Source organism: Desmodus rotundus, chromosome 12 (genome assembly GCF_022682495.2).
Source record: "Desmodus rotundus isolate HL8 chromosome 12, HLdesRot8A.1, whole genome shotgun sequence".
NCBI classification, from domain to species: domain Eukaryota; kingdom Metazoa; phylum Chordata; class Mammalia; order Chiroptera; family Phyllostomidae; genus Desmodus; species Desmodus rotundus.
The window spans coordinates 60506177-60534106 of NC_071398.1; the positions used below are offsets into that span (position 1 = coordinate 60506177).

Below are 27930 nucleotides of genomic sequence, written 5' to 3' on the forward strand. Positions count from 1 at the left end.
GGTGCTCCATGCTACTACCAAGCACAGTTCTTGAGATGCACCTACCACATCTCATTAATATTTCTTACAACTTCATAGAGGTCAGCGAGGGCAAAGCCAGCTGTGCACTCAGTTACTGAGTGAGGCTGGAATCAGCAAGGTGCCGTTTCAGAGCTGTCAATGCAAAGCCACAGTCACGAACTCCAATAGACTAAAGCTTAATGAAGAAGAGATATAGTTATTATAAGTAGTCCTATTTTTTATAATTGTTAAATTTTTTAAAACTACGAGTAAAATAACTTTACATACTTGAAACTATCATAACCAGAGGACCAGGTACCTGATGATGTGGTATTAGTATTTTCTCCATCTCCCACAGCTTCGAGAAAGACACTTGGGGTAATGATCTCTCCCCTTTACTGCACCCCCTTTTCTTAACCCTGAGTCCAAAGACATGAGTAGTATATAGTTCTAAATCCATATTTGGTTCCAATGAATGTCCATAGCAATTCTCTAGGAACATCATAACTAATAAAAAACTTGAAGCACATACACAAATATTTGAGCATCTAATTGGTAATGCACCGGAAGCTTTATGGGGATAACCACTGCATGATACCCTCGACAGTAGATGAATACACACGACGCCTCACACTGTCTCATTCAATCTTCACACTGACCCCAGGAGATAGGTATCAGTATACCCATTTTATTGATGAAAAAACTAAGGTTCACTAAGATTAATCTGTCCATTGTCACCACTGACATGTGAATGCAGCCCGACCTGAGACCACATTCCCTCCTAACCACTGCCTCCAAGAACTATCATTGTCTTAACAAGCTAAAATTTTAATGTAACCATGAAGATTAAAAAAAGAACACATACACTTCTCACATTTCTGCCAATCTTGACTCACTCTCATTCCTGCCACCCCCACCCAAGCCTGTCACCCAACCCTGCCAAGTGATAAAACCAAATACATTTATGCCTCATCTGTGCCCTTTTAGGCACATGTTCCTCTGGAGTTGGTATTTACCTGGATGATTTGGCTGACAATTGGGTCCCATGGACACAGTAACAGATCAATAGGCTTATTAAGAAATGGTATCAATCAAAGGTATGTGGTACTTCAAGGTTTTCAAAACGTTTCTCTTCAACATCTCATGATAGTGCACCACTTCATGTGATGGGGACCTGAGGCTCAGAAAGGCTACTTGACTCTGCGGCAGGTGCTATGACCTTTAAGGAGCAGAGAATTCACAAGTATGTAAGTTACATGGGGGTCTGTAACTCTGCCTTCTCCCTAAAGCAAATGCACTGAGTTAAAACACCTCTATGGCACACTTCCTAGCAGAGGAGTGCCATGTTGGGACCTGTGCTCTACCCCCAGCTCTTGGCCCATAAGCAAGTCACTTAGCGTCATCTGTAAAAGAGATCTGACCAGCTAATCAGCCTATCAATCTATGATCCAAACTGTTGTGCACGTTACAGCAAGAGTTCAAACTTATCCTTTTTCTGCACAAATGTGCAGAAAAGAAAGTCTGTTGATGGGCTTCACTGTCTTATCGCTCCTGCAATAAAATCCAGGAGCCCAGGAGTGTTCCTAAGAACCCTTGGCACTTTAAGTGTAAAAGATGGTCCACCCTGCCTGTCTTCTGCTGCCCTGTTGAACACACTCCTCCAGGACCACAGCGATGGTCAGCTTTAGAAAGATAACTCTTTTTGGCTTCCTCATCTCCACCTTTGGCTTCTTCAGCTCTAGCCTCATGTCTGGCACTATCTGTTAAAACATTTTCCCCAGTAAGTCCTAACACCAAACTCCCTACCTGTACCCCTTTCTTCCCATCCCCCACAAAGAGCTATCTTTTTTTAAACCTCTGTATATGTTTTCCTGAAGCCTTAGTCATACTCATCAACCACCTCTTCCCGACAGAAACTTTCCATTGACCTTGCCCGAGCATGTCCTGCGTTTCCCTCCCTGTGTGCCTTTCCTGATCTCCCTGAGAATCGTCTCCACCCCTCTGTCCTCCCTTCACCTGTGGCCCTCCAGACCGCCACACTGTAGTGATCATGACTTCTTCACGAATTCTTCCAAACTCTCAGCAAGCAGTCCCTGAACACCTGAATGCTTCAGGCGGCATCCATGCGGTATCTTATGTTTAACTGTACAGACCTGGACTCCACTGTACGTAGTTCACTGTATGTAGTTCAGTAGCTGCTTCAATGAATGACACTTACTTTATTTCTTTATGTATTTATTTATTTTAATCCTCACCCAAGGATGTTTACTGATTTGAGAGAGAGAGAGAGAAAAAAAAACATTGCTTGCCTCCTGTACGGGCCCTGATTGGGGATCGAACCTGTAACCTTTGGGTTTGTGGGACACACTCTAACCAACTGAGCCACCTGGCCAGGGCAAATGATATCTACTTTAAATGAGTGAAAATACTTTACATTTAATAGAAAAGATTTTGATAAAATTTCTCATTTGCCTCTCCAAATAATCCTAAAACTGCTTCACTAGTTTAAAAAACAAAAACAGTGAAGACTCACGACCACAAAGCTGTCAAGCAGCTGAGCTGGGACTCCGCCTAGTCGCTGAGATGTGTCTCCTTTGAGTTCTGTGTACAACGTGTCTATGATGTGAGTCCTTTTGACAAACAGCGGGTACCAGGTAAACATTTGATGTGAACTATGTTGTCAGGAAGGCACTGAAGTTAATTAAAATTTTCCTTCCCTGTTCAATTTCTCTTGGTCCTTCAAGGTTATCTTACTGTTGAACCAGACTTGGCTCAAGTACAATATTAGCACTTAGTTCTTTAGAACATACAGGAAGAACAAAACTCTTAACAAAAACAAATATAAGAGAGATAGTGCTCATAAGCCGTAGAAGGAAAAGAATGTATGTTTTCTTCTGGTGAAACTAAATCAAGCCAGTGAATCACACATACGTTCTAACTAGCAAAGGGCTGAGTAAGCTGACCATCTACTTTCAAATGCACAAGCAGCCAGGACCACACACACACACACACACACACACACACACACACACACACAAAAGGAAGCCCCATTTTGACAGAACACTTGTACGAAAGGAGGAAAAAAACAAATTTACTGCTATATATCTATTGGTTTGTTGTGGGTTTTTCTTTTTTCTTTTTCTTTTTTTGACTATCCAAACTAGTAGCTTTGATTAGCATTAGATTTTTCAGCTGACAAGAAATAACAAAGTATTACCCAAAAAACAAAAGAGTCAAATGGCTTTCATAATGATACATATATAAAAAATACTCCTGCTATCTTTAAGAACACTCCTATTTCACTGAAGCAAGCTCTGGAGGTGGTAACAAATTACCCCCAGATGTGAAATCCAGGCTATGGTCAAGTTCAACTGGCAAGCAGAACAGCCCCAATTTGCTTCTAAATTTGGAATCAACCAATAAACATTTGTGATCACAACCTCAGGCCTCCTCTTCTTCCTTCTGAATCACAGAATTATTTTAGACATTTAAAATCTAGTCTAAAACTTCCCATGTTGTACACGAAGAGCTGAGGGCCAGATACTGAAATGCAAAACAGAAAATAAATTATATTCACAGAAAACTTTCTCAGCAAAACACCACAGGCTCTGAATTGAATGTTTTGTTTTTACTATGGTTTCCTGAGGCTGTGGTTGAAGGTAGAGAGGGGAACACAGCCTTAACCCAAACCAAACAAAACCAGCATTCACTCAACAACCTCCACAGGTTTGAAGGGTCTGTCACGAAGCGACATTCAACCCAGCTAGCTCAAAGCCACATAGAACTAATGATACTTTGATTGTAGTCACCCTTATGTTGACAGTAAGAAACCTGCCTAGAACTGACTGAAACTGAGCAGCTTGTTCCTTAAGCCCCATTAGTCCTCACAACCACCTACATACAGATCCATGAGGCCAGAGGCAGCAGGAAGACCAAGTTTTCACCAACTTAAAAAAAAAAAGTGAAAGATGCAATAGAAACACTGGTTACAAAGGAACAGAAAAGAAACGGAACATTTCTAGAAATTTACAAATGCAATATCTGTTTCATAATATTTTTGGAGCCACTGCCACACAGCCCTTTGTGAGAAAAGCTGTGTTTTTAATTACATGCCAAAGTTGATCATTTTGGTCTACCTTAATATTAGCTTCTAATCAAATAAAACATCTGAGTGTCATTTCTCTAGCCGCTAAACTCAGTTCACTTCCTGTAAAGACAGAACTTGTGGGGCAGGGTGGAGAGGAGGAGAGGGAGAAGAGGAAACTTTACCCTCCTGCTCTGTCCACGACAGCTCAGTGTTAAGCACTGCCCTTTGTGTGAGGATCACCCAAGGGGAACAGGACACCTAAGGCAAAGTTGGGGAGCACAGTGTCTGCACTCACCCACTGAGAATCCAAAGTTTGTTGGCAAGAGCTGATTGGAAATCAGCAGAGCAGGGAAGGAGCTGTAAATAACCTCTGTGAACCTGACATGAAAGATCAGATCAAACAGCAGGATGGAGAGCCTAGTATTATTTTTATCATTACAAAAAGAAAAAAGGCATTAGTGATTGGCCAGAAGAATAAGTCTTCTTCCAACTATTTCCACAGGCAGGAGAGTCAGTTTTCTAATTAAAAATCACTATGCACAAATATTTGAGTCAGCAGAGAAGTCACCTAATTGTTCCACTGCTTTCCCTTTGAGCCATCTGTCCCATTTGGCTAGCTCTCTACTTCCACCCCAACCAAACCTCAGATGAAGACCAACCTTTGCCCAGATAAATATACTTCATCAAATCTGCTGATATTTCCAGCTGAAATCCCCAATGCATTTTAATACCCCTTCTGGTCAAAGGTCTGAGCACTCTACTGCCAAGGAGTAGAATCAACCAGGACCAAGAAAGAGATCCTACAGAAGTCCTACTCCTTGACCCTAAAACAAATGAATGAAACAGGATTCAAGAGAAGGTGAACTAGAGGGTGAGGCTAAGGGTGGGCGCGCTGGGGAAGGCGATATGAAGAAAGGCTGAACACTGGAATGAGTGAAGCAATTACAAAGTTCCAGGGAGTTGCAGGCACTGACCTTTGGAGTCCCAGATGTGACAAAGACGCATAACAGGCCAGAGTGGCAGCTCCCTGAAGCCTCCCTCTTTGCCCTGACAGCACCAGGAAACACAAACACATTCGTCTTGGACTGACACCCATTTATTTAAGAAGCCAGATGCTTTGATGTTGGAGTACAAGTTAGGAAATAATGTGTAAAGAAGTAGTGACAGGAGCAGAGAGAGGACAGAGAATGAGCAACAATTCCTGGTTTTATTAATCGCAAGTTTTAAAAGACATAAGGACATTGTCAAATGCTCTAAACAGAGGAATGAGAGGTAAGGAAATTATGTCAGCCACCAGTGTAACTCCAGCCAAGGCATTTCATCTGTTTCTTGAAGACAGAGTTTCATGCCTAACCTCAAAGGGGTGCTTACAGGAATAATGTTTTGAAGCAATCCAACTTAGCAACCAACATTAATAAACCCTTCTATGCTTGCTCAATTTCTGTCATGTACAAAGGTTTACGTGGCATGAACACTCCAAACACTTAAAGGAAAACATCAGCTAAAAGTGTGGCATGATAACAGTTTGGGGTTAAAGGCAAAAGACTGGTTATTTATCGAGTGTAAGAAAAAAGCTTTTATAAATACACAAGCACACTTGTTAGATTTCATGAGTGAAGAAGCCTGAGTTATATAGATCACTAGGGCACAGGTCTCCTAAAACCAGAGGAATAAAATACCACCAGCAACTTGAGTTCTACTTCTGCTTTCTTAAGAAGCTTAATTAAACACCAATATATTCTCACAAGCCAAAAACACCACAGAAACAGGACCAAGAGACTCGCTAAAACCTTTGAGGCTTTTCATTCTCTAGCCTGAGTATCTTTTCTTTGGGTCTTGGCACCCCAGCACCTAGCACGTCTTGACCCTCTGGAAGGAAGTCACATCCACTAAATTAATGGGGCTTGACATGAACGACAAGTTATAACAAGGAAGAAGAGAACCACGAACTTCTGATTTTTCTTGGGAAGTGAATCCTGTCATCTTGAAAAACAACTCTGCCACTTTCCCAGGTGTACAAAACTATTCAATATCTCTGATAAGAAGTGGTTCTGTCATGCTGATATTTTTACTTTACTCTGTTTAGAAAGGGCCCTAAAACACTACATCTCTTCAGTACAGTTCAGGGTGATTTGTTATGACTGTTACAAATACAGAATTGAAAAGCAGAACAGACTACTATATGACAACTCCTGGTAAAGGAGGAGGAACTCTAAGAACTGCTTCGCTCGCTCACTTCTAGGTAAAGATTATTTACAGCAGTTCCACTTTTACCACATTTGCACGTTCCAGAAAGGATGGGATCACTGAAGAAGAGACTGTGACTGATTAACAAATGCAAAAGTAGCAATTTAAAAGAGGTCACTGGAAGGAGATTACAAAAAAAAAGAAAAAACAAACAAACAAACAAAAATCACTGGAAATAGTAGCTAAATAAAACGAAAGAAACAGAGGAAGTTTCTTTATATGCCAGACTTCAAAGAATAACGTTTCAGGTCTGCCCTTGATTTGGCCTAAGAATCCCCAAGCCAGTTTTATCAACCTTTTGCTAGAGAAATCATGGTATTACCAATGAGATCAATTCAAACTAACCAGAGAGGACTTGGAGTAAAGGAATGAATCCAGAAGTAGCAGCAGATCCTGTCAACCAGGAAGAGAAGAATCTGACATATGGGATAAGAATGCTGTGTCCAGCTGGCCCGAGGAGGGAAGTGGTCCCGTTATAAAGTACACATCTGTGTTGAAAAAGCCTTTTGCAACTCCACTGCAAGGTGGAAGTCTACTTAATTTGTCCCCCCTCATCAAACAGGGAGACTTTCCAGCATTCATTCCATCCTATCTGCACCCAACCTGTCCTACCTGTCAGCACTAGCTTGGCCACCTTTCTGCAGCTGCTGCTTGGACTGCATTAAGCTGACATTCCTGACTGCTTCCGCCTTCACTGAAACCACCCTAGGTCCCCGATCTGAGAATTCTGCACAGGTAACAAGTGTAGTCCAGGCAAAGGGAGACAGTTCAAGGGGAAACTGAGATACAGCTGATATGAACGTGGCTATACAAAGACAAGTGCAGCTACCCACTCATCTCTGTCCCCATGTGCACCTCTCTGTTATATTCCTTTGCAAGAGAAAGGGATATATCAAATAGAAAATACCTTATGCAAGTAGAAAATATATCAAATAGAAAATACCTTATGCAAATGTGGGTAGCAGCAATTCACTTGTTATTTCTAGGAAAAAAAAATGAGGAAGATGCCCAAGATGTAGTGAAACAAGGAACCAGGACATTCCTAACAATTGGCTTTGTCCATCCAGTGGGACGCAAGGGTTGAGCTGCTTGTCTCTAGGGAAAGAACTGCCTCAATTTAAAAACTTTTCCACCAGGACCTAGCTCAAAATAAGTCTGCAACGTTTTTCTTAGCTGCTGGAAACCTTGTTGCAAGGCATGCACTTCCTGGTCAGAGCCCAATGCCACCATAGAAGGTCAAATTGAAGGCGTTTTAAAGATAGATGACATATATACTGTCATCCCCCTTCCAAGCTTGTTCTTTTACCTATGCAAACAAACTCAGTAACCTAACAACTGCTGTGAGATTTCTGAACAGCCCCTGCCCTCCTTGAAAATACTGACCCAGAGGACACACCTTGGCTTCTGCGCAGCCCAACTTCTGCAAGCACTTCAGAGGTCACTATTCCTCCACATTCCCCGGGAGGCACAGCGCTACTGGGTCCTGATTATTATACAGACGGAAAACGACACTCAGGAGGTTTTGACAACTTGAAAAAAAGAATGCTGTGAAAGGTTCAACCGGCCTCTCCTGTGACGAAACACAGCCGCGCGAGCCTCAGGCTTCCCGGGGCCCCTCCCGAGCGGGACCCTACCCGCCCGCCCGCCCGCCGCAGCTTCGGGGCGGTGGCCCGGGGGTGCCAGCGGCGAGTGGCTGGGGTCCCCTCCGTGGAGACACCAGGCGCGGGTGGGGCGGCACCTCTCATGCTGGCGGCACTCAGGCCTGGCGCCCACTCACCTGGTGCGTGTTGTTGACCAGCTTTGCGACGAAGTCCGGAACCCGGCCGCAATCTTCATCCTCGCCGGGTGAGCTGCGGCGCCAACGGCCGCGGAGAAAAGGGCCCGCGGCTGCGCGCAGCCCCCAGCTCACCCCGATGGGGCCGGCCCAGCGCGACAGCGGCGCAGCGGGCGGCGGCGGCGCGTCCAGCTGGTCCTGGCCGAGCGCGGCCCGCGGCAGCAGCAGGAGAACGAAGAGGAGGAGGAGGCCAAGGCCTTGGGGCCAGCGCGAGCCACAGTCCGCAGCTGCTCTGGGACGCTCCATCGCCACCGAATGCCGACGCCGCCGACACCTGCCGCCCGGCGCCCGCCCACCCCCGCCGGCGCCGCGCCACACCCCCGAGCCCGAGCGGCGCTCCTTGGATACGCGCAGCCAGGCCTCTCCACCCCATAGGCCAGCCGCCTGTCCTTCTTCCCCGGTGCGCTCCTCATTGGCTCGCGTCGCCTCTGGCTTCGGGGGTCCTGGATTCGGATGCCAAGATGCAGGACTGATTGGCTGGAACATGGTAAAGACCGCTGAGGTCATCCCCCCCCTAGCCCGCGTCTCCAGGGCCGGACTTCCAGAGTTGGTGGGACCAAGCTCCTAACTCAGTGGTGCTGGACCCCTCGCGGCTCACTCGGGCACTCTCAAGTTGGGTTGGGTTAGTCACCTCTTCTCCCCCAGAGACACCCCAAAAATTCTTTGGGTTATGGCAGCTCAGGGAAAATGCCCCCAGGGAATCCCTGAGCTAGCTCAGCTGGAAAACGGGGCTTGGTGGTGAACCGGTGCTTCAGGTTTTAAGCCCCGCGCACTGGGGCGCCCATTGTCTACTGAAGCAGCCGCCTTGCTGCCGAGAAGTGAATGCGAATTGTGTGGGCTAAAGCCTACGGAGAAGATAGAATCAGGGCGTTCGTGAGTCATGCGAGCTTCAAGTTCCTCCACCACGTACGGCCTCACTCACCTTCCTCTTCTACTAGGAGTTAGGCGAAAGGCGGGGTTGCTTATTGGTTTTCCTGGAGGCAGAAAGTAGTTTAGGCATTAGGGGCAGGGCAGGTCAAAGTGGACGAGACGATTGCCCAAAGCCTACTTCAGACAGGATCATTTCAGATGCATATTTATTATCTCTGCCAAAGTGCCTGAACGCCGCAGTGTTCATTTGCATAATAAGGTTGGTTTTTCAGTATATGTCTCCTAAATTAGCACCCCGCCCACAAAAACATAAAACCCTACGCTGTTCCCTGTACCGCAGAAACTGCACACATAACTTCTAGGACATGCAGCCCAGGTAAAAACCAGGTCCGGATCTTAACCTTAATTGATTCTGTCCCTTCAGAATGCTAGAAGTTGTTTAGTACAAAAGGCAGCAAATACAAAGAAGCAAGGTATGCAAAACGTTACCCCAGATAAAGAAAGTTACTATTACTTTTAACTATAAACTGGAGGTAAATCTAAATGAAAATCTATTCATTGTAGAGCAAAATGGTGCACTGCACCCAACCCGATGTTTACAGCAAAATCCTTCTAGTCACGTTAATTTGCAAACAATATGACTTACAAATTTACACTCTTCCCCCCAGAACAACCATAGTAAGACAAGAGAAATGAAAAACATTTTTGAGTGGCATCTGAGCAGGATGAGAAAATCCCTTTATCTTCCAGGTTCTCATTTACTGGAATAACAAGGTAAAGCTTGATGAAAGCTGGTGAACAATGTGTTCCTTTCCATCAACGACCATGTGTCAGATTATTTTTTAAAATACAGATTATTTCTCAATCTATGCCAACTATGGAGTGGATCACAAGACAGTCAGTTCCAGCAGCATGTGATTAGCTGGGGGGAGAGGAAGGGCTGTACAGGAGTATTTCTTTGTTTAGTGACACAAAGATGAAAGGTCTATTGTCTTACTGTCTGAAGAGAAAAAAACACAACTCAACAGTGCCATCTCCTGGAGAAATTACTAAATACACTTACACTTTTTAAATCAATATTAAAACTGTTGTAATTATCTGCACAGTTCACTTTAGTTTTAGTTATCATTGTATGTTTACAGAATGCATTGTCCCTCCCTCAAACGTTATCAGCTGCTGGGGACGTGGGACCTTGTATATGGCACCAAGAAAATGACTTTCAGCCTAATGAGACGCAGGTACTAAATACAAAAGTGATACTGTCAGATCTCCTTTGTGAAACACTGCACATAAAATCTTACCTGACTTGCAGGACTAGAATATGTAAACCTGTCTTATTACTAAAAACCATTATTTTCCCCCAAAACTTTGTAGCAGAAAGATGAATAGAAAGCAGTCACGTATCCAAAACCATTTCTTTTTCCTAGTAAGATCATTTCTCTGGTTCTTTTAAAATTCAACCCAAGAAACCTTGCAGAAAATTTTAAAATTCTACAAGAAAGAGAAAAAAAAACACCAAAGTTCTATCTCTTTCAAGAATGCTATAACTCTATTCTTTCAAGAATCCTGAACTTAGAATTGCAGAAGGTATAAAGTTACCGTTTCGGCAGTTGTCTGAGGTACAGGTACACCGCCCAGGCAGTGCAAGCTGAGGTGAAGAGACGAGCTAAGTGCTGTTCCTAACATGTGATCCAGAGACAACTCTCACCTCCCTCTACAGCAGCGTCCATGTCCACGTCCACATTAACCCACTCTGAGTAAAAGGGACTAGTGTTTGTTGCCTTACTTCTCTGCACTGGAAGCTTCACGGGCGCACAGACCAGATCTAGTATTTTCACAGGTCTACCCCCAATGCCTAATGCATCATGTGGCATACGATCAACTTGTAAAATTTGAATAAATGGAAGTTGAGACAGGATTTTTCGAAGGCATTTCCCATTAATATTTGGTAAAAGGTGAACATGAGAGAAACTAATTTCATGATCATCATTTTATATTTAATAACAGGGTTAAAATCATTAGAATAGTCTTCTGAACATTGATGACAATATACTCCAGTTGCCTTACTTTCTTTACGTGTATGTCTAGGAAAAATTGGTTTCTTCCAAATATCTTCCATCATGTTTCCAAATGTATATAAACTCAAGTTGTTTTTTGCTGGAAATACAGTATGAGTTTAACAGTACAAGTACATTTCAAATCTCAATGAGAATTCCCTATTACTGAGTAGGTATCTAGGCTGCAAGGCACCTGGTGTTATAAAATGAAGAGCTGATGATTTAAAACCAGAAAATCGAGTTCAATTCCCAACAGCTTAATTTTATGTCCATAGTCACACAGCTTTGGATTCTTCATCTGTCGAGTATAATAACAATATCCACTTCATATAGCTATTTTTGTGGCTCCAATAAATTGTTTCTTTAAATATTAACCATGTCACAACAGTGGTCTAATGGGGGAAGTTCATAGTACATTCCAAAGTATAATGTAAACTACTTCTGAATTATATCATTCTCTCTTGATTTGTAATTGACTGCCAGTGAGGCCAACATCAGGAATTCAATTTGTTTATAGTCCTTAATTTCATTATAAAGAAGTCTTTCCCAGGTGTCTGTTAGGATATCAGAACCTGTACATACAACATTGTAGCTGGCTAATTACAACCCACCAGTGTTTGTGGAGAAACTCAAAACCTTCTTTTGATGGTCAATTAGTAGCAGCTCCTTCATATAAGGAAAGCAGCAAAATCACCTATTTACTCAAGAGTAACTACAGGACTAAAATGGGTTTACAGTGGTATTAGTATCTGAAATGACTGGGAAGAGCTGGTTTCGTTTTGAGTTCATGGCCAGCCACGGTGGAGAGCCACTGAGACCACTTCAGAACAGATGTTCTGAAAGGTACGGATGTGAACACCACTCTCACTTTGGCCCTAACATAAGCATTGCGAACAAAAGACTGCATTAGAAGAGAATACTCTATTAACAAATATTTTAAGTTTTTCTTTATTTCAGAACTGCCTTTATGTACAGACATCATTAAAAAATGCACATACACTGGAGATTTTCCAAGGAATAGGAGCTGGAAATACAAGTTAAGGGCAATCAGGAGAACTGCAATGGTCCCAGAGAAGCTCTGAGGATCACACTTCCTTAAATGTCCTTGATAACCTCTTCAAGTTCTTCCTTTGTGAACATGTGGAAATTCTGGCCAGGCTGGACGGTGGCTAGCTGGAAAGAAAACAGCGAAGGGTTAATCAGCTGGGCTCAGTCCGCCTGCTGATGGGAAAGAGAAGCTGGGTTAGTGATGATGCAGCTGGTCAGGAGGAACCAAAGGGATCTGCTGGCCCAGGGATATCCTTTCCGGCAACAGCTTCCGAAAATAGTTCTCTGACTCCAAAATAAACATTCTTATTGACCAAATTTTCTATTTTGAGGTTAACCACACATCTTAGTAAACCAAATGCCTGGCGTCAGTGTCACTTCGTGAAGTTACTGCAACAAGGATCACAAAAGCAGCAGCCAGTTCCATGGGGTCAGTATTTTCTTCTGTTAAAGGTTCCTTCAGAAATATATTAAAAGCAGATTTACATACTTGCAAGTTGAGCTTGTGTGTGACAGCAGGTGACCTGGCCACTCTGTGCCTCAATGTTCATAGGTAAAAGGGGATAATAACAGCACCTAATTCCTAGAGTAAGTATGACCATTAAATGTGTTACTACATGTAAAGTGCTGAAGGACCATGCCTAGAGCACAGGTGGCAAGCACAAGGCCCACGGGTCGAGTCTGGCCCTCCCCCTTGTTTTATCCGGCCCGGTACCTTGTTTCTACCTGGTGGTATCACCAACCTCCTTGCCCCCAGTTAAGGAGGAGTTACATTTATACAGTCCTAACACTACATTTGGCCCTTTAAAGGCAACCTCGAGGCTGATGTGGCCCCCGGTGAAAATGAGTTTGACACCCCTGGCCTAGAACATTATAATAAGCACCAAAAAACTGTTAACTATCATTAAGTATTAATTTCTTTAAAACTGTCCATATGGCAATGTAACAAAAATTTTTTTTTTAAAGACTGGCAATGAAAAGATTCTACTAACATTGGCAGGAAATCAGTTTTGACAAAAGTTATACATAATAACCAGCAGTCCAGATTATAATCTATTTAAGCAATGAAAGATTAGGGTCAGAAGATGGTCAGTTTCAAATTTACTAGAAATACCACGTTTTCCATCATCTCTGCTGACAACATAGTGCCTATTTTGGGGCAATACTGAGGAACAGGTGCCACTTCACCTTTGCTTATAAAGCTGTTGAACTTAATTTGTTTTATATGTCATTTCCTCACACTTTTTTTTAACTTTAAGATTTAACATAACAGGGCGTTTGTTAGTAATATTCATTACTGATATTTAACATAATTTGAAAACTTCCAGGATTAACATAATCCAGTTCCATGTTTATTATTCCCTGCCTCGTGCACACCTAAAATTGAGAAAGACTACATCTGAAAACTCCTGAAGATCTGTTTTCTCAAAGCCTGCAGTCCCCACCAGATCCTCCTGAAAGATCTATCCGATGACGTGAAATGTGAGAGTCCCAAATATATTTGCAAAACATGTGTTAAAACAACTCACTCGTGTCCACATAGACCATAGTTCTATTCCAAGGATGTTAAAATATAGAAATGTTACTACTGCGTCTCTAAGGACGAGACACAGAAGGTCAATAAACCAGAGCAGAGTGAGGGCCCACAGGATTTCTTGTCAAATCACTCACGGCTCACAGGCTGGTCCTCCCCAATCATTACGGGGGCTGACAGACTAGCTGAATAGAACAGCCCTGCACAACCAGGCTGCAAACAGATACTAACAGGACTCAACCAAGGGCTGCCGCCAGGAAGACACTCATCACGACATGAGTAAACACAACCCCTTGCATCTGCATAATGATACATTTATTTACATAACGAATAGGAGATTTTTCCTAAATAGGAAAGATTTTTCCTATTTATCTCTTTACTTTTGAAAAACCTCTGCAAGTCTTTTCCAATTTGTGATTCCAGCCTCAGTCAGCTAGTTTTTTTAAAAAATATTTTATTTATTTATTTTGAGAGAGAGGGGAAGGGAAGAAGAGAGGGAGGGAAATGTCAACGTGTGGTTGCCTCTCGCACGCCCCCTACTGGGGCCTGGCCTGCAACCCAGGGATGTGCCCTGACTGGGAATGGATCCAGCAACCCTTTTCTTCACAGGTCCATGCTCAGTCCACTGAGCCACAGCAGCCAGGGCATCAGCTAGTATTTTAATGTGGCCCAGCAACGCTTTTACTCATACCTGTCCATCTAGCTTTTCCAAGTATTTCCCATTCCCTTAATTTCACCGTTGCATCCACCCACCACACTCAGCAGATGATCTAATAACATATAGGACCTCTCTCCCAATTCACCTCCGAACCTACCTTATCTTCACCCATTGTCGCCTCCTTTCCTCCCATCTGCTCTGAGCCGCCTAAGCAAGAGCACTTGGAACCTTGTCCATGCCTCTCCAGTGTCACCTCTTGCCATCTCCCTATCTTACATCACACAGCCCAGTGTTCGGACAAAAGCCCCGAATTTCCCGTATATGCATGCTTTTATTTTATATCTTTGAGCCTTTGCACAAGGCCATTCCCTCTTCCTGGAATAACCTTCTTGTCCTTTCTCCAGACATCACCTCTTTCAACAAGCTTTCCCAAGGCCCCAGTGTACGCTCTGTGCTCTTGTGACAGTCCACTCTTACTGCTGTTAGAGAAGTGTCACCCCAAGCTGTTGTTATGTGTTCGTCCCCTACACCACACAGTAAACAACCTGAATGGGAACTGGATTTTCTATGTCTGCATTCCTGTCATCTATTATGGTATGTGGCATACAATGGATATTCAATACACAAAATGCGAAAGAATTCCACTCTTAGAAACCAGCTCCTTCGTTTGTGCCATACCTTCCCTCTTCTAGAACTTTTCCATCACTATCTAACCTCTGCTTTTGTATCTTCTAACATTTTTCTATCACCTAGTTTCTTCTCAGTCCATAAAGTATTTTTGAGTCTTTCCCCATCCTTAAAAAGACAAAGTCCTTTTCTTGGATGCTGCCTTCTGCTGTCAATGTGTCTTGAGAAAGCAGCACACTCTTGTGTGGTCCATGTCATCACCTCCCTTCACTCTTTAACTCACCGAACTCTGGCTTCTGTCACTGCCGCCTTACCAAAGTTCCTTATGCAGAGTATACCAGTAACTTCTTAAGAACTGGGCATACAAAAGCGTGGTTTTTCTCGATCCATTCAATCTTCAGTAACCAGAGCTAAGAAATCTGAATAAAAACCAGTAAAACAGAAAAATACCTCTATGTTGGTTGCATTCAGCTTCTCCTCCATCACTTGTTTGAGGATGATGAGTGAAGACTTGATGGCTTCTTTCAGAGTCATAGACTTGAAACAAAGAGGGCAAGGGGAGTAGCCATTAATTGTACTCAATCTCTCCTCCCTTCAGCGATTCCCCCTATACCTCCCTGAAGAAATGATCTACCCACTATTAATAGATCATACATCTTAATAAGTACGGCACATTACAAGTACCTCTAGAATTCAAGTAAATGGTGAAGAGAATACATTTATTCAGAGAAAAAAAGTCTTATTTTAAACCAGAACTAAGTTACCAGCTTTTATATGGTAAGTGGTCTTTGAAGAAGGGGAAAGGGCTATTCTTCTCTTGATATCTCCTTTTAATTTAGAAGCAAGATAGTGTTGGCGATATCCTATGAGTAATAATTCCTAAATGATCTCAGAAGGTAGCCCAATGGTTTAGAAAATCTACTCTTTTTTATTACGTTTTGTACTTCACTTCCTCCAGATGTAAAGTCAGTACTGTTAGGGGCTGAAGTGAGCCGGGAACTCTGTAGAAAACACCTGAATGATGTGTGTGTCAGCCTTCAACCACAAGTTACCCAAAGCCAGGCCTTCCTATCCCACAAAGGTAAAGAGTGCCAAATGCCCACTTGTTTCCAGGGGCAGACTAGAAAGTATGACCTGTTGGGGAGAGCTGTGAAGATAAAGGATAAACAGACTGTGGCACATCTATGCCACAGTGTTCCACAGCAGTGAGGAGAAACTACCGATGTGTGCAAAAACGGAAGTAGATCAAAACCAGTATGCTGAACGAAAAAAGGCAGACATGAAAATAAAAATGGTATGATTCCATTTCTAAAAAGTACAAGAATCAACAAAACTAATCGGTGGTGGTACACGTGGTTGTCAGGGAGAGAGACAGACTGGAGAGGAGACAAGCATCTCGGGGGGGTGGGGGGTGGGAGTATTCTCCACCCTAGGAGGTGCAGACAGAACTCACGTAATCTGTACATTTTATTGTATGTAAGCTATCATGACTTTAAAACTAATGAAAGTGGGAATGTTTATCAGAACAGATGTAGGATAGATATACATACCACAAGTGAGAACGCTTACTTACCTTGTGATAAACTTCTTGCAAGGAGCTCTGGGCACCCTCTGAAGCAGAGCCAATTGCTCGAGCATCACACTGTACAAAGGTCCCAGAGGGGTCCATATGGAACCTGTAAACCGCACCCCCCAAAAAGAAAAGAATTACAATGCTTAAGACTGGTGGTATTTTAGGTAAAAACATCTCACTAAAAATATAAATGCTTGGCCTACGGTCAGGAAACTCCAACAAAATATGGAGGCACAAATGCAAAAGATGTTCTATGCCTGGAGGAAGCTGATCTTTTCAAAGGTGTTTAAGCAAACTAAAAGCTTCCTCGGGAATTGAGAAGAGAGTTAGAGTATAGTTTATATAAATATGGCACCGGGGTATGCCTAGCCAAAACACGTTTGCGGACAGGGATCAGATCAACGTTCCAAAGCAAAGCTCTCAAACACATCCCCTGACTAAGGGAACCAAGTTCCTTCTACTTCCCAGAATCAGCCCTGGTTCTAACAGGGGAGTTCTTCAAAGGATCCCCAAATCTGACTTTGTATAAATAACACAGAACCGCTGAACTTCAGCAGTTAGAAGCTCTTTGCTTTTTACAACACTAATCTCAGTTAATTTAAACTACCAAGTCTCCAACCCAAATTAAAATAATTCTCCCAAAAAGAAAGCAGAAAAAAATATAGCAAAATGGTTCTTACAGCTGAGGTCCTTTCTCATCAACTCCTCCAAATAACAGTGCTACTCCAAAGGGACGAGACTAGAACCAAAAACAAGAGGCATTAAGATAACTGGCTATGAAGGGGGGATGGGGGAGTGGCTGGGAAAGCTATGTTTAGAGGACAAATGTCCTTGGTCCCACAGAACAGCCAGGAAACTGGACACAAGCCCCACTCACCATGGCACCCGGATCTGCATCTTCTTCTCCAAACTGTAGAGCCAGATTGGACACCGCCTGGGTCACACTCTCCACCGTCATCGTCTCATTGTAGGTGAACCAGTGGTTCTGGAAGAGGAGCCAAGCATGGTCTGCCTTCCAAAGAGAAGGGCGTGCGAGCAGCCCCACCAGGCCACTGCACAGGCCCCCTGCCCCACCCTTGAACTGTGCTTGGAAGCGAAGCCTCAAGTTCCAGGGTGTCTTCCTTAACACTAAACGTGAATGCTTGGGGCTTCATGGGAGAAGGAGAAATGCTCTGAGATGAACTGTTATCAAAGGACCCTAAGCAGTGCTGGACTGCTCCCTGGAAAAACAGTTAACCCCTCACAGCACCCAGCTTAGTCTTTCACAAAAGGAATGTGAAGAGCTGGGTGCCACTTTCCCTCAAGATCCTATCTTATCATTCTGCTGGTATTCAAATTAAATGACTTATTCTCACGTAAGTACTGACAGCAAATTTGCAAATAAGTGCAAAAAATTTTACCCATCACATTTTTTTTCTTACTAGTCTTGCCCTCCAGGCAGCAGGTGCTCAGTTAAAAAAAAAAAAAAAAAAATCAGTATTCCTGACCAGCATTTGTCAACTGGTACCTGTTATTACTCCCCACGGGAGAACAGCTATTTGCAAGCCCAGCAGCAAAGGTGGCTGGGGGGAGAATGTCCTTCAGCTCTGTTTACCTCCTGCTATGTGCTCCCACAGAAAGTCAGGGAACAGAGCGATGCTTGCATATAGAAGGCAGATCAAAAAGGAGCAAGTGACTGTCAGCACTATTTACCAGGACTTCCTTAAAGCTGCGATGGTTGGGTGGCTAGTGTCCAAGCCTCCAAAAGTTGTAACTAATTGTTGTAACTAGTTGTAATTACTGATTCTACCCAAATCACTCCCAGGAGCTCCGTCTGATGCTAACACAGATAACCTGCAATATAGCCCACTCAGCTGTAGCAGCACTAAACAAGAAACTCAAGCACCCTGGTGAAAAGGAGAGATGATGCTAAGTTTACCTGTGTCTCCACTCTGGCTTTATCAATTAAAGTCTTAGCATCAGCAATTAGCCCACTCATGGCACAACCTGTAATGTAAAAGCAACAGTAACCCAGCGGCCAAATCCTTATAAAACTCTTTCATTCATTCAGGAAATACTGAAATTCTGCAGTGGAACCAAGGTGCCATTCAGCAATCCCACACCAATATACCCAAGAGATCGGATGGGAAATTATCTGCACTGAACTCCAAGTATAATTTATTACAAACAAATAAAAAACCATCTACAATGACAAAGAAGTCCAGCTATTAAGATAGAAGAGAAAAACAGCTAATCAAATATGAATCTCCACATATTACATCCCTTTATCGCTCTTTGCAGACCATAACATGCTTTCAAACTAAGCAAACACCAATACCCCAACAGGAGAAATAAGGAAAAAAAATTACCATCTTACTGTGAGCTTCGATGGAAGACCCCAGAATAAAATCAAACCTTTTCATTTCCCCGACCAAACACAAACCAACTAATATGTTAGTGGGCAAATTTGCCTGATGGTCCAAGGTAATAAGTTTATGGCCGTTCCTTTACATGCCAGGACTCAAACCTAAATCTGCAGCCCACACCTCGCCCCCATGTCTCAACCTATAAATCATGCCAGATGACTCCCTTACTGTATCTACTTGAATATACAATTCACAACTCAAGTTACTTCCCTTCTAGACTCTTCTTCCTTGGCCCCCAGAACCAATCACGTCCCAAATTCTATCAAACTCTATCTGATTAACAAGGCTGTTGTTAGTCCTTACCTCTCCACTCTCTGGCCCCACCCCTAGGTAAAGTCCTCATTTCTCTTTGGATTAAAAACAAGCTTACCTGGTCTCCCCGCCTCCAGTCTCAGCCCCTTTCACTCTACCTTCAACAGGGCTATCAGAATGGTCTTTCTAAAACCCAAATCTGTTATTACCTCAATGCTTAAAACCTTTCCCATCAAAGCAAAAGGACCAAGTTTAGGCTCTTTCCCAGACTCCTTTCTTGCCACAGCCCGTCTACCTCTCGGTCATATCAAACTGCTGTGCCAGGGTATCGTGTATTTTACACAGCAAGGCTCTCCTCCTTTCCATTTCCTCTGGTAAGATTGCTTTACTCTGTTATAGCCACACATTGTTCACTTGGTAAAACTTCCTTCCTTATCTTGTAGAATTCAACTCAGCTCAAGCATCACCTTTATGGAATCCTTTTCTGAAAGCCCCACTACCATGGACCTCAGGCAAAACTAATTATTTCCTCCTCTGCACCCCAGCTGAGCACACGCAGCAGCCATTCTTAATATCGATGTCACTGAACTGCACTTATTTGCACGTTCGCCTCCACGATTAGACTGTATGCTTCTAGAAGACAAGGGTTATGTCTCATTCCTCTCTGCACCCCTGGTGACTAGCACAATGTCTGGCACATAGTAGGCTCTCAACTTGTTGAATGAAGTAACACTGACCTACCTCCAAAAGACAGGTGACTTGACATAAAGTCGACACAATGTTCTAATATTAAAGGACTAAATCTCAGTTTCTGTATCTATGAAAAGAGATAATATTAAGCTCCCAGAGTTACCATGGCATTTGGTTTGGATGCCTTCAAGCAATTATTTTACCAATGTTTCATAATTAGATGACTAGATAGGTTAAGAAAATTTGGACAGCCAACTAAAATGCCATGCTATAAATAAGCAGAACTACTCACTACAACGATGTTAAAGCTAAGGCAGGGGAATTACAATAGAGACAAAACAAAAGGGAGGGGCGGTGAATAGGAGATAGGGAGTAAAAAGATAGATGTGAAGATGTGAAGATCCTTAAGGACTCCTCTTTTTTAGTGAACAGCTCTAGCTTCCTATACCATCCTCTGCTTCACGAGAACCCTCAGCTCCCAGTGGCCTCCTACCGGGCTAATGTTATGTATCAATGAAGACCCAGCCATCATAGGGAGCTGGCCTTTGATTCAACCTTTACATGCTTCAACAATCACCACATTTACAGAGTCTAAATTTGAGGGAGGAAGGAACTTTAGGAAGTAAACGAGCCCTACAAGTGCTTCCTACGCCTATATTATGCACACTGGCCTACTGCCTGGAAATCGACAGCTAATGAGGGAGTTGGCCTGGACCTGATCCCACACGGCAGCTTCTCTCTACTCCTTACCTATGTGAGCATCAATCTCTACAATTTTCTCAATGCTGCTTGGCTCCATGAGTGGGGAGGTAATCCGCTTCTCCACAGCTAGGCACACCCCCTCTGACGTCTGGATCCCAATGGCTGTAGAACCAAGCTGAAGAGAAACGTGTCATGGTTATCACACGAAGGTCAAAGGACAGTCTCACATACCCCCCCGGAACTTTTCTGTCTGTCTTCACAAGAGAGACGCCTCGATCGGCCACAGCCAGCACAGAGAGAGAGTATAGAGCACCCCGCTCCTGTCGATGGCAAGAGCACTGATTTACAGAATTTTGTGCCTCCAAAGGGGAAATTCAATAAGGTCTCGAAAGTATCTGCAAAACAACCAACTTTTATGCCAGTATTTTGGAGAGGGGCAGATTCTGAAGTTCTAAACACACTGGGCAAGGAAGTAATAAAACTCTAGTTTTTTCTAGACCTCGTTTCTTTTCACCTCTGTTATCTTATCTGTTCTAAAAGGTGATATTCCTCAAATCTATGTAACTCCAGAAAAATAATTTACTTAAAAAAAAAAAAAAAAAAAGGAAAGCCCTGGCTGGTGTGGGTCAGTGGATTGAGCGCCAGCCTGTGAACCAGAGGGTCACTGGTTCGATTCCCAGTCAGGGCACATGCCTGGATTGTGGTTGTGGGCCAGGTCCCTGGTGAGAAGCATGCCAGAGGCAACCACACATTGATATTTCTCTCCCTCTTTCTCCCTCCCTTCCCCTCTCTAAAAATAAGTAAATAAAATCTTAAAAAAAAAAATAGAAAAAAAGAAAAACCATTACCAAGGTAAAAATACTAAGTTTTCGAGGTCACTAGTGTTCCACAATATGGCTTAATTTCACCTCCCTATCCCCATCACCTACCCCTCTGTCTCAGTTTCCTTGTCTGCAAAATGGGGATAACAATAATAACGCTTATACCAAGAAGGGTAAATTAACACATTAAAATGGTTAAAATGATGCCTAGCACATAATAAATGAGCAACAAATGTTAGTTATTCTTATTTGCATAGCTTACTTCTACTGGTTCCTATTCAGTCTCCTGTCTTTAATTTCTCTCTCCCAATGTACCTTTCACATTATGGCCTGACAGACCTAATAAAAGGCTACTTTCATTATACCACTTCTCTGAAAAGCTAGTATCTCCCTATATTGCCTGTAACATCAAATCCAAATAAGCTTCCAGAGTTCTCAATAACTAATTCCACTTTTCTCTTCCAACCTTATTACTCATTATTCTCCAACAAAATCCCTCAGGTACAGCCCGGCTCATCTTCCCATGCTATATTTTCTGCTACCCTTGCCCCTCTGCTCATGCTGTCTCCCCGCCTATCCAAGCCCACCCATCATTAATAAAGCCTTCCCAGACTCTGGGCTCTCACCTCTGAGTTACCACTGTCTTTAGTTAGCTCTACAAAGAAATGGCTGCCACTGTGAGCATCAGACTCCTGAAGCCTGTTACTGCACAGGATTCCAAAGAATTCCATGAATCATATGCATAACAACATGACAGCATGAGATAGGTTCTAAAATACATCAAAATCAAGATAATTTTGTTTTGTACACTTACATTTACGCCCAGATATTTCTAGATTACAATTTTGCCTAAACTCCACCCCCTTCCCCCTTGTTGGGGCCCGGGGAGAAGAAGGGAAAAGAAGGAACATGTGAACTCTCTGTAGTGTTTCTTTAATAAAACTCACTACAATAGCAACCAACGTCCAGATGCTCAGTGTAATACAGTAATTCTGACACTGACACAGATTTTCACTCCTGCCCCCGAGACACCGACTCTAAAGGCATTCTTCCCACCTCTGCTGGCTACGTGTCACCCATGCCACCGTGCAGTATCTCCAAGGGGTCATTTCTACTGTCAGCCATTTTTAGTCATCTCTCCAGCTGCTTTCATACTACTGAATCCTTACAGTTATCAAATCGCTTTCTCATTGGCCACTCACAAGTTGCCAGGGCAACAGCCACATTATTTAAACACCAAAGAGCCTGAATTTTCACAAGGGTTAAATTGCATCCATTAAGAGCCACATCACTATCTAGGGCTAGGGAGATCAGATACCATCCCATTATCTCTAAGCAATCTAGAAATTACTAGCAGTAAGGGGCTTAAAGGAGAACCCCCAAAATGGGCAGAACTGTTGTCTTAGCTGGGGCTCAAAATGAACACCACAGCTTGGAATTCTGGTAGGCTCTTACTTCAGAGTAATGTGTGGTTTCAATACAGGGCAAAGATGACCAGAAGTGAAAACAGACACTCGAAGCTGGCCCATCAATTTCTGTCCCACTATCTATCACAGCACTTCCTCCTTCACTTCTATGTCCCAGCTAATCGAAATCTCTTTTCCCCCTTTCCAGATTCTCATGCAACTGTTTCTTCCCATGCACTCTTTCCAGAAGAGGTAGCTTAGAAGGAAACACAATAGCTCTCTCCAGTCATCTGAGGAAATGTCTTATGGAAGAGGTTTAAACATCGTGTGTGGTTCAAAAGCAGAACTAGAACCAAATAAACGACACTTCAGGAAGTTTGACTTTTGATTCAATACAAGGATAAATTTCTAATTCATTAAGAACTATTTCTAAACAGAATGATTTACATAATGAGAAAATATTTTGTCACCGGAACTATACAAGTAGAGGCTGTCTGGGGATGTAGCGCAGACTGAGGCACAAGGTGAAAGTCTGGACTGGGCCAGTGATTCTCAACTCTTGCTAGACATTAGAATCACTGGGGGAGTTCTCAAAAATGCCGATGCCTGGACCTTATCCTAGACGACATAAGCCAGAATTTAAATCATCCCTCACCCAACAAATATAGTTCCTACATGAGAACTTTAGCTTACTTTCTAATTTTTTGAATACTCGTTTTGAACTATTCAATTTTGTTACTAAATTACAGAACATGGAATATCTCTTATTCAGTCACATACAAATTCACAACCTTACCAAGAATACAGGTGATCAGTTGAACGACTTGTTAAAAATACCTCCCAATGCTAACTCTTTGAACTTCTATTCCCCACCCCCTTTATAGTCAAGAAGATTATGAACACAAACAGAGCCATCCAATCCACTGAGACAAAGCTACTTACATAATTATGAAGCAGGTATCTATTCAAAAAGCTTTAAAACAGATTTTAGGAATGGGACTGAAATTGCTACTAAAATGGTTAATTAGTGGTTGGTTAAAGGGAGGTAAAGAACATTTTCTAAAGGAATTGAGAACACACGTTTACTCTAAATGGTCTACCAGCAAAGCGTTAAGTTGTCATGAAATTTCAAAAACTACGCCACTTGATACTATACCTTGATAGCCTCAATAGCATATTCCACTTGAAACAATCTTCCTTCAGGAGAAAAAGTATTTACACCCCTATAATTTAAAAAAGAAGGTATAAAGAATTGTCAGAAAAAATAAGCATAGAGACACTAAACTCAAGTTACTAAACATCCAGCTCAAATGGCCACAGGATGTGCATGTGGTCGTTACTCCTTGCCCACAACAATCTGTAGCTTCTGTGTGTGTGTACGTTACAGCTTTCCAAGGAATGGAAGCGATATACAGAACACTTCTGCTCCACTCCCAGGAAGTCTTCAAACTGGCCCAAGGAGAGCAGGTGACTTTCTGCCTCAATGCTGAATCAATCTGGAATTCCTTTAGTAAATGCATGCCCCCAAACTATCAGGCAATTCCCCAAAAAACATGCATTTATCCATATCATCTTCCCATTGCATTTGATGTTAATATCTTACTTTTTAGTAAAAGTCAGTCACAGGTTTGCTCTATTTATTTGCATGAACTAGTACTGTTACCTTAACAACAGACTGAGATCTGTGTAGTCCCTACAGCCTAAGCTAGTCCATTCAGTCAGTAAGTATTTATACCAACTGCGTGGCAGACTGCTTTTCTCTCCGAACACCTCCCCACCCCTCCTTGTGCCAGCCTGGTGGGAATTCCGATGGAGAAGAGGCACCAATAATGGTCCTGGCTAGAAAAGCTTTTAGCACAGTGGACACTTTAAAAATATTTGAACTGAATGAAAATAGTTATGATTCTTGGTTTGTGGAGTCTGGATTTTGAGACATAGAATATGATATAGCATAGTGTTTTCAGATTTGTTTTATCAAAAACTCTTCTTTTAAAAGTTTTATATAAATCCCCAAAATATAAAATAAATAATACAAGTTGACATTTACTACATAACTACTGTATGTCTGGTACTATTATAAACCTTTAAATGGTTTAACTCAATCCCTTAAAACAATCCTATGAAGTAGTATTCCAAGGTAGATACTATTTTATAGATGAGGAAGTTGAGGGACTAGGAGGTTAAGTAATTTGCCCAAAGGCACTCAGCATGTAGGAGGCAGAGCTGAAATTAGAATTTAAGTAACCTGACTACAGAGCCCAAGCTTCAACTATTCCACTAGACGGCCTCCAGGAGTCACTGGGGCTAAATCAGGGGTGAAATGAGGGTCCTGCCACCCCGCCCCCCCCACAGCCACCTGTGGGCCCCAGAGGTAACATCCCTGGGAGTATTTAAAAGGAAGTTTAGGACTCTAAGGAAGATTTTGTTTGTTTGTTTTTTAATCACTGGGAAAAAAGTCTGAGGACAGAAGAACTAAGACCTGGGATTAAGTTCTTGTTCTGCCACTTACTTTAATTCCTTCAAATGGAAAAACAAAACAACCCTATCCTGCCTCGTCACAAGACCATCAGTACTGAACTGCACAGAGCGTGAAAACTTTGTCAAGTGTAAAGTACTACTCCAATGTAGTATTTTCATTCTAACTCAGAAACTTCACTCTAGTGATGTATTACTGTGTCCTTCATAACATGGGGTTCTGTTCTTGGCCCTCTTAAACTTTACTGTTTCCAGGGTTCCTTCATCTATGCCAAGTACTGCCTCCCACTTCCAAATCACCATCACCAATCTGACCTCTTCCCTTGTTAATCTAGATGCCTCCTGAGCGCTTCCTTGCATGTCCCCACAGCACCGGACATTCGACACTCTCCAGTCTGAAATCTCTCTTTAAATCCAGCGTCCTTGCAAAATCGACTCCTCCTGACATTCCCATTCCAGTTTTATTTGAAAACACCTCCCATCTCCTTGGTCCCTAAGCTAGAAATTCTGAATATTCTAATTCATTCCTCCCCATCTTCTCCCGTATTAACCATATGCCAAGTCATATCAATGTGCATCAATTCCTCCTACACAGTCACCCAACACTCTCTTCCATTCTCAATGCCCTCATTATTTCCACCGAACTAGTGCAATAGCCTTCTAACTGGTATTGACTCACTCTTTCCCCTAAGCCAGGCCATTAATCTCTATAACAATTATGACCGTGTAACTTCTTAAAACAAAAGTTATGGCACCCAGTTACCTGCAGAGTAAGACCCACACTCCTCAGCTTCATGGTAAAAACCACTCAATATCTAGGACCATCCTATCTTCCCCTATCTGCCACTATTCCCATACATTATCATGTGTCAGACAGACTGGAATTTCCCAAATATGTACTGTGCTTTCCAATGCTCCTTGTTTGTACACCCTACAGTCTCTGCCTCAAAACTCTTGACTTTCACTGTCCATCTTTATCAAAACCATACTTTCTCAAGACTCATTTTATATATCAGCTCCTTTGTGTTTTCCATGACCCCCTAAAACTGAATATAATTCATCAAAATTCCCAGTGTTGAATGTCTCTAGTGACATGAATGTAAATCTGATTCATACTGTAGTTATTTTTTTCAACAGTTCTTTAAAAGACAGCCTCCCCTATGGGGTGAGGATCTTGATTTTGTTCACTGTTGTGTGGCCAGCAACTAGAACAGTGCCTTATACACAGCATACATTCAAGTAAAATACATCAGCTAAAATTTAAATTAAAAAGGGCTGCATTTTAGACCTTCTTGGGAAGATACAAAAAATGAATGACACAAAGCAAAATAAAGATGTTAAGTAAAACTTCAATGATCTTGAAGCTAAATATTGACTAACAAAGTCATTTCATAGGACAACGGGAAAAGATGTCAGTTTTAAAATCTCACATACTACATACTACAGAGTCAGTAAAAGGATAAAGTTGTAGTTTCAGGTGACAGAACTTCTGACAGCGTCTATGAATACCTGACAAGAAAGGCAGCTTCTCCAGCCAGCTAGTAGAAAGAAAACATCTGCCTTTTCTAGCCTAAATAAATAAATAAATAAATATTTCTTAAAAAGCCATGTTTAAACTGAACTGATCAAAACAGAAACTGAAAGTAAAATTGTCTGCAGCATATGTGCAATTTCATACTACTTAATATTTCCAAGCTCTGAGAAGTATTTTTAAAATAAACGTAACAGTCTCAATTTTGATTTAGAAACCAGATCCGGTTTGCCTTAAACTCTTTAAAAAGTCAGAGATGCCTAGGGCTAGTGGAATCGGCACGATGAGAAAACTTTTGAGAACCACTCTAAATACCAGTTCCTCTAAAGTCAGACTCCAGACACTGTATGTGGGCACAGCTGAGATTGCCTTCGCGCTTTTGCGGAAACCGTACGTCCCAGCATGCCCTACTACATCTCAAAGGAAAGGCTGCTCTATTCCCATCACTAAGAAATGGAAAACGAGGTTCTTTTCCTAAAAGAAAAGAAGAGCTGACATTACCAAACTCAGTAAATATTCTCTAGTTGCTTTTTCTTCCAGGCAGCGCGTTTACATTTTTTATAAAGGTAGCAAGAAAAGATGAACGGGGTAGGGGGGGGACCTCTAGCCTTCTCCGGGTTAAAGGTCGGAGTACCGCCCCTCAGCCTCCTTCCCCAAGCACAAAACAGGGCTTCTCGCTTCCGCACCGAGTTAGGACCCAGCAGTGACTCAGCGGTAGGACTAGGACGGCCGATAAACACAAGTATATCTTGGGGAATCACAGCGGGCGGTTGGGAGGACAAGAGATCCCCAAGCTGGACCAGCCCGGGTTCCTGGAGCGCCCCATGACACGGCAGAACCCAGGCCGAAGTTGGGCCCCTGGCCTGCCCACCCACAACTCCAACCCCATTTTCCCTTGCCGCACATACCTGTCGTACTCAGACCGGGTCAGGAACATGGCTAGGGTAGGAGAAAGCGGCAGCGATTACGCGCGGATTTTGAGAGCCTACACGAGCGCACCGGCACGCAACTCCCCACACCGCCACAGAACCGAGGCCCCACTCCCAACTGCGCGTGCGCCCGCGACCCCCTCAGCCCGCCCTCCTGCGCCTGCCTCCTATTGGTTGTACATAGT

At 42.8% G+C, this 27930-nt stretch overlaps 2 protein-coding genes across 5 annotated transcripts in view; both read right to left on the reverse strand.

Annotated features, from left to right (window-relative positions):
- The window catches only part of SORT1 (sortilin 1), a 59097-nt gene extending 50611 nt beyond the window's left edge, over positions 1–8486 (reverse strand). For 2 of the 4 annotated variants that reach the window (XM_053914476.2, XM_053914475.2), the window contains exon 1: positions 8112–8486. In XM_053914476.2, coding sequence (XP_053770451.1) covers positions 8112–8414 — 303 coding nt within the window. In that variant the 5' untranslated portion in view covers positions 8415–8486. The remainder of the gene's footprint in view (positions 1–8111) is intronic. The other 2 variants (XM_053914478.2, XM_053914477.2) reach the window with 1 other exon arrangement.
- A 3541-nt stretch (positions 8487–12027) lies between these two features.
- Positions 12028–27882, reverse strand: PSMA5 (proteasome 20S subunit alpha 5). The gene is made up of 9 exons (XM_024570617.3): positions 27725–27882; positions 23967–24033; positions 20632–20758; positions 18453–18520; positions 17412–17519; positions 17215–17273; positions 16535–16637; positions 15412–15498; positions 12028–12268 (listed from the first exon to the last, which is right to left on the reverse strand). The coding sequence occupies exons 1-9, from the start codon at positions 27751–27753 to the stop codon at positions 12191–12193; spliced, it is 726 nt and encodes a 241-aa protein (XP_024426385.1). The 5' UTR covers positions 27754–27882; the 3' UTR covers positions 12028–12190.
- Positions 27883–27930: the final 48 nt, after the last annotated feature.

What these genes read in the sequence shown, in the direction of transcription:
- PSMA5 (XM_024570617.3), bottom strand. Translation starts at nt 27,753, where the DNA reads ATGTTCCTGACCCGGTCTGAGTACGACAG. An exon ending in ATGCTATTGAGGCTATCAAG is followed by an intron (nt 20,759 to 23,966) that starts GTATAGTATCAA and finishes GTTTCTCTTCAG; the next exon opens with CTTGGTTCTACAGCCATTGG. An exon ending in AGAGATTGATGCTCACATAG is followed by an intron (nt 18,521 to 20,631) that starts GTAAGGAGTAGA and finishes TTTACATTACAG; the next exon opens with GTTGTGCCATGAGTGGGCTA.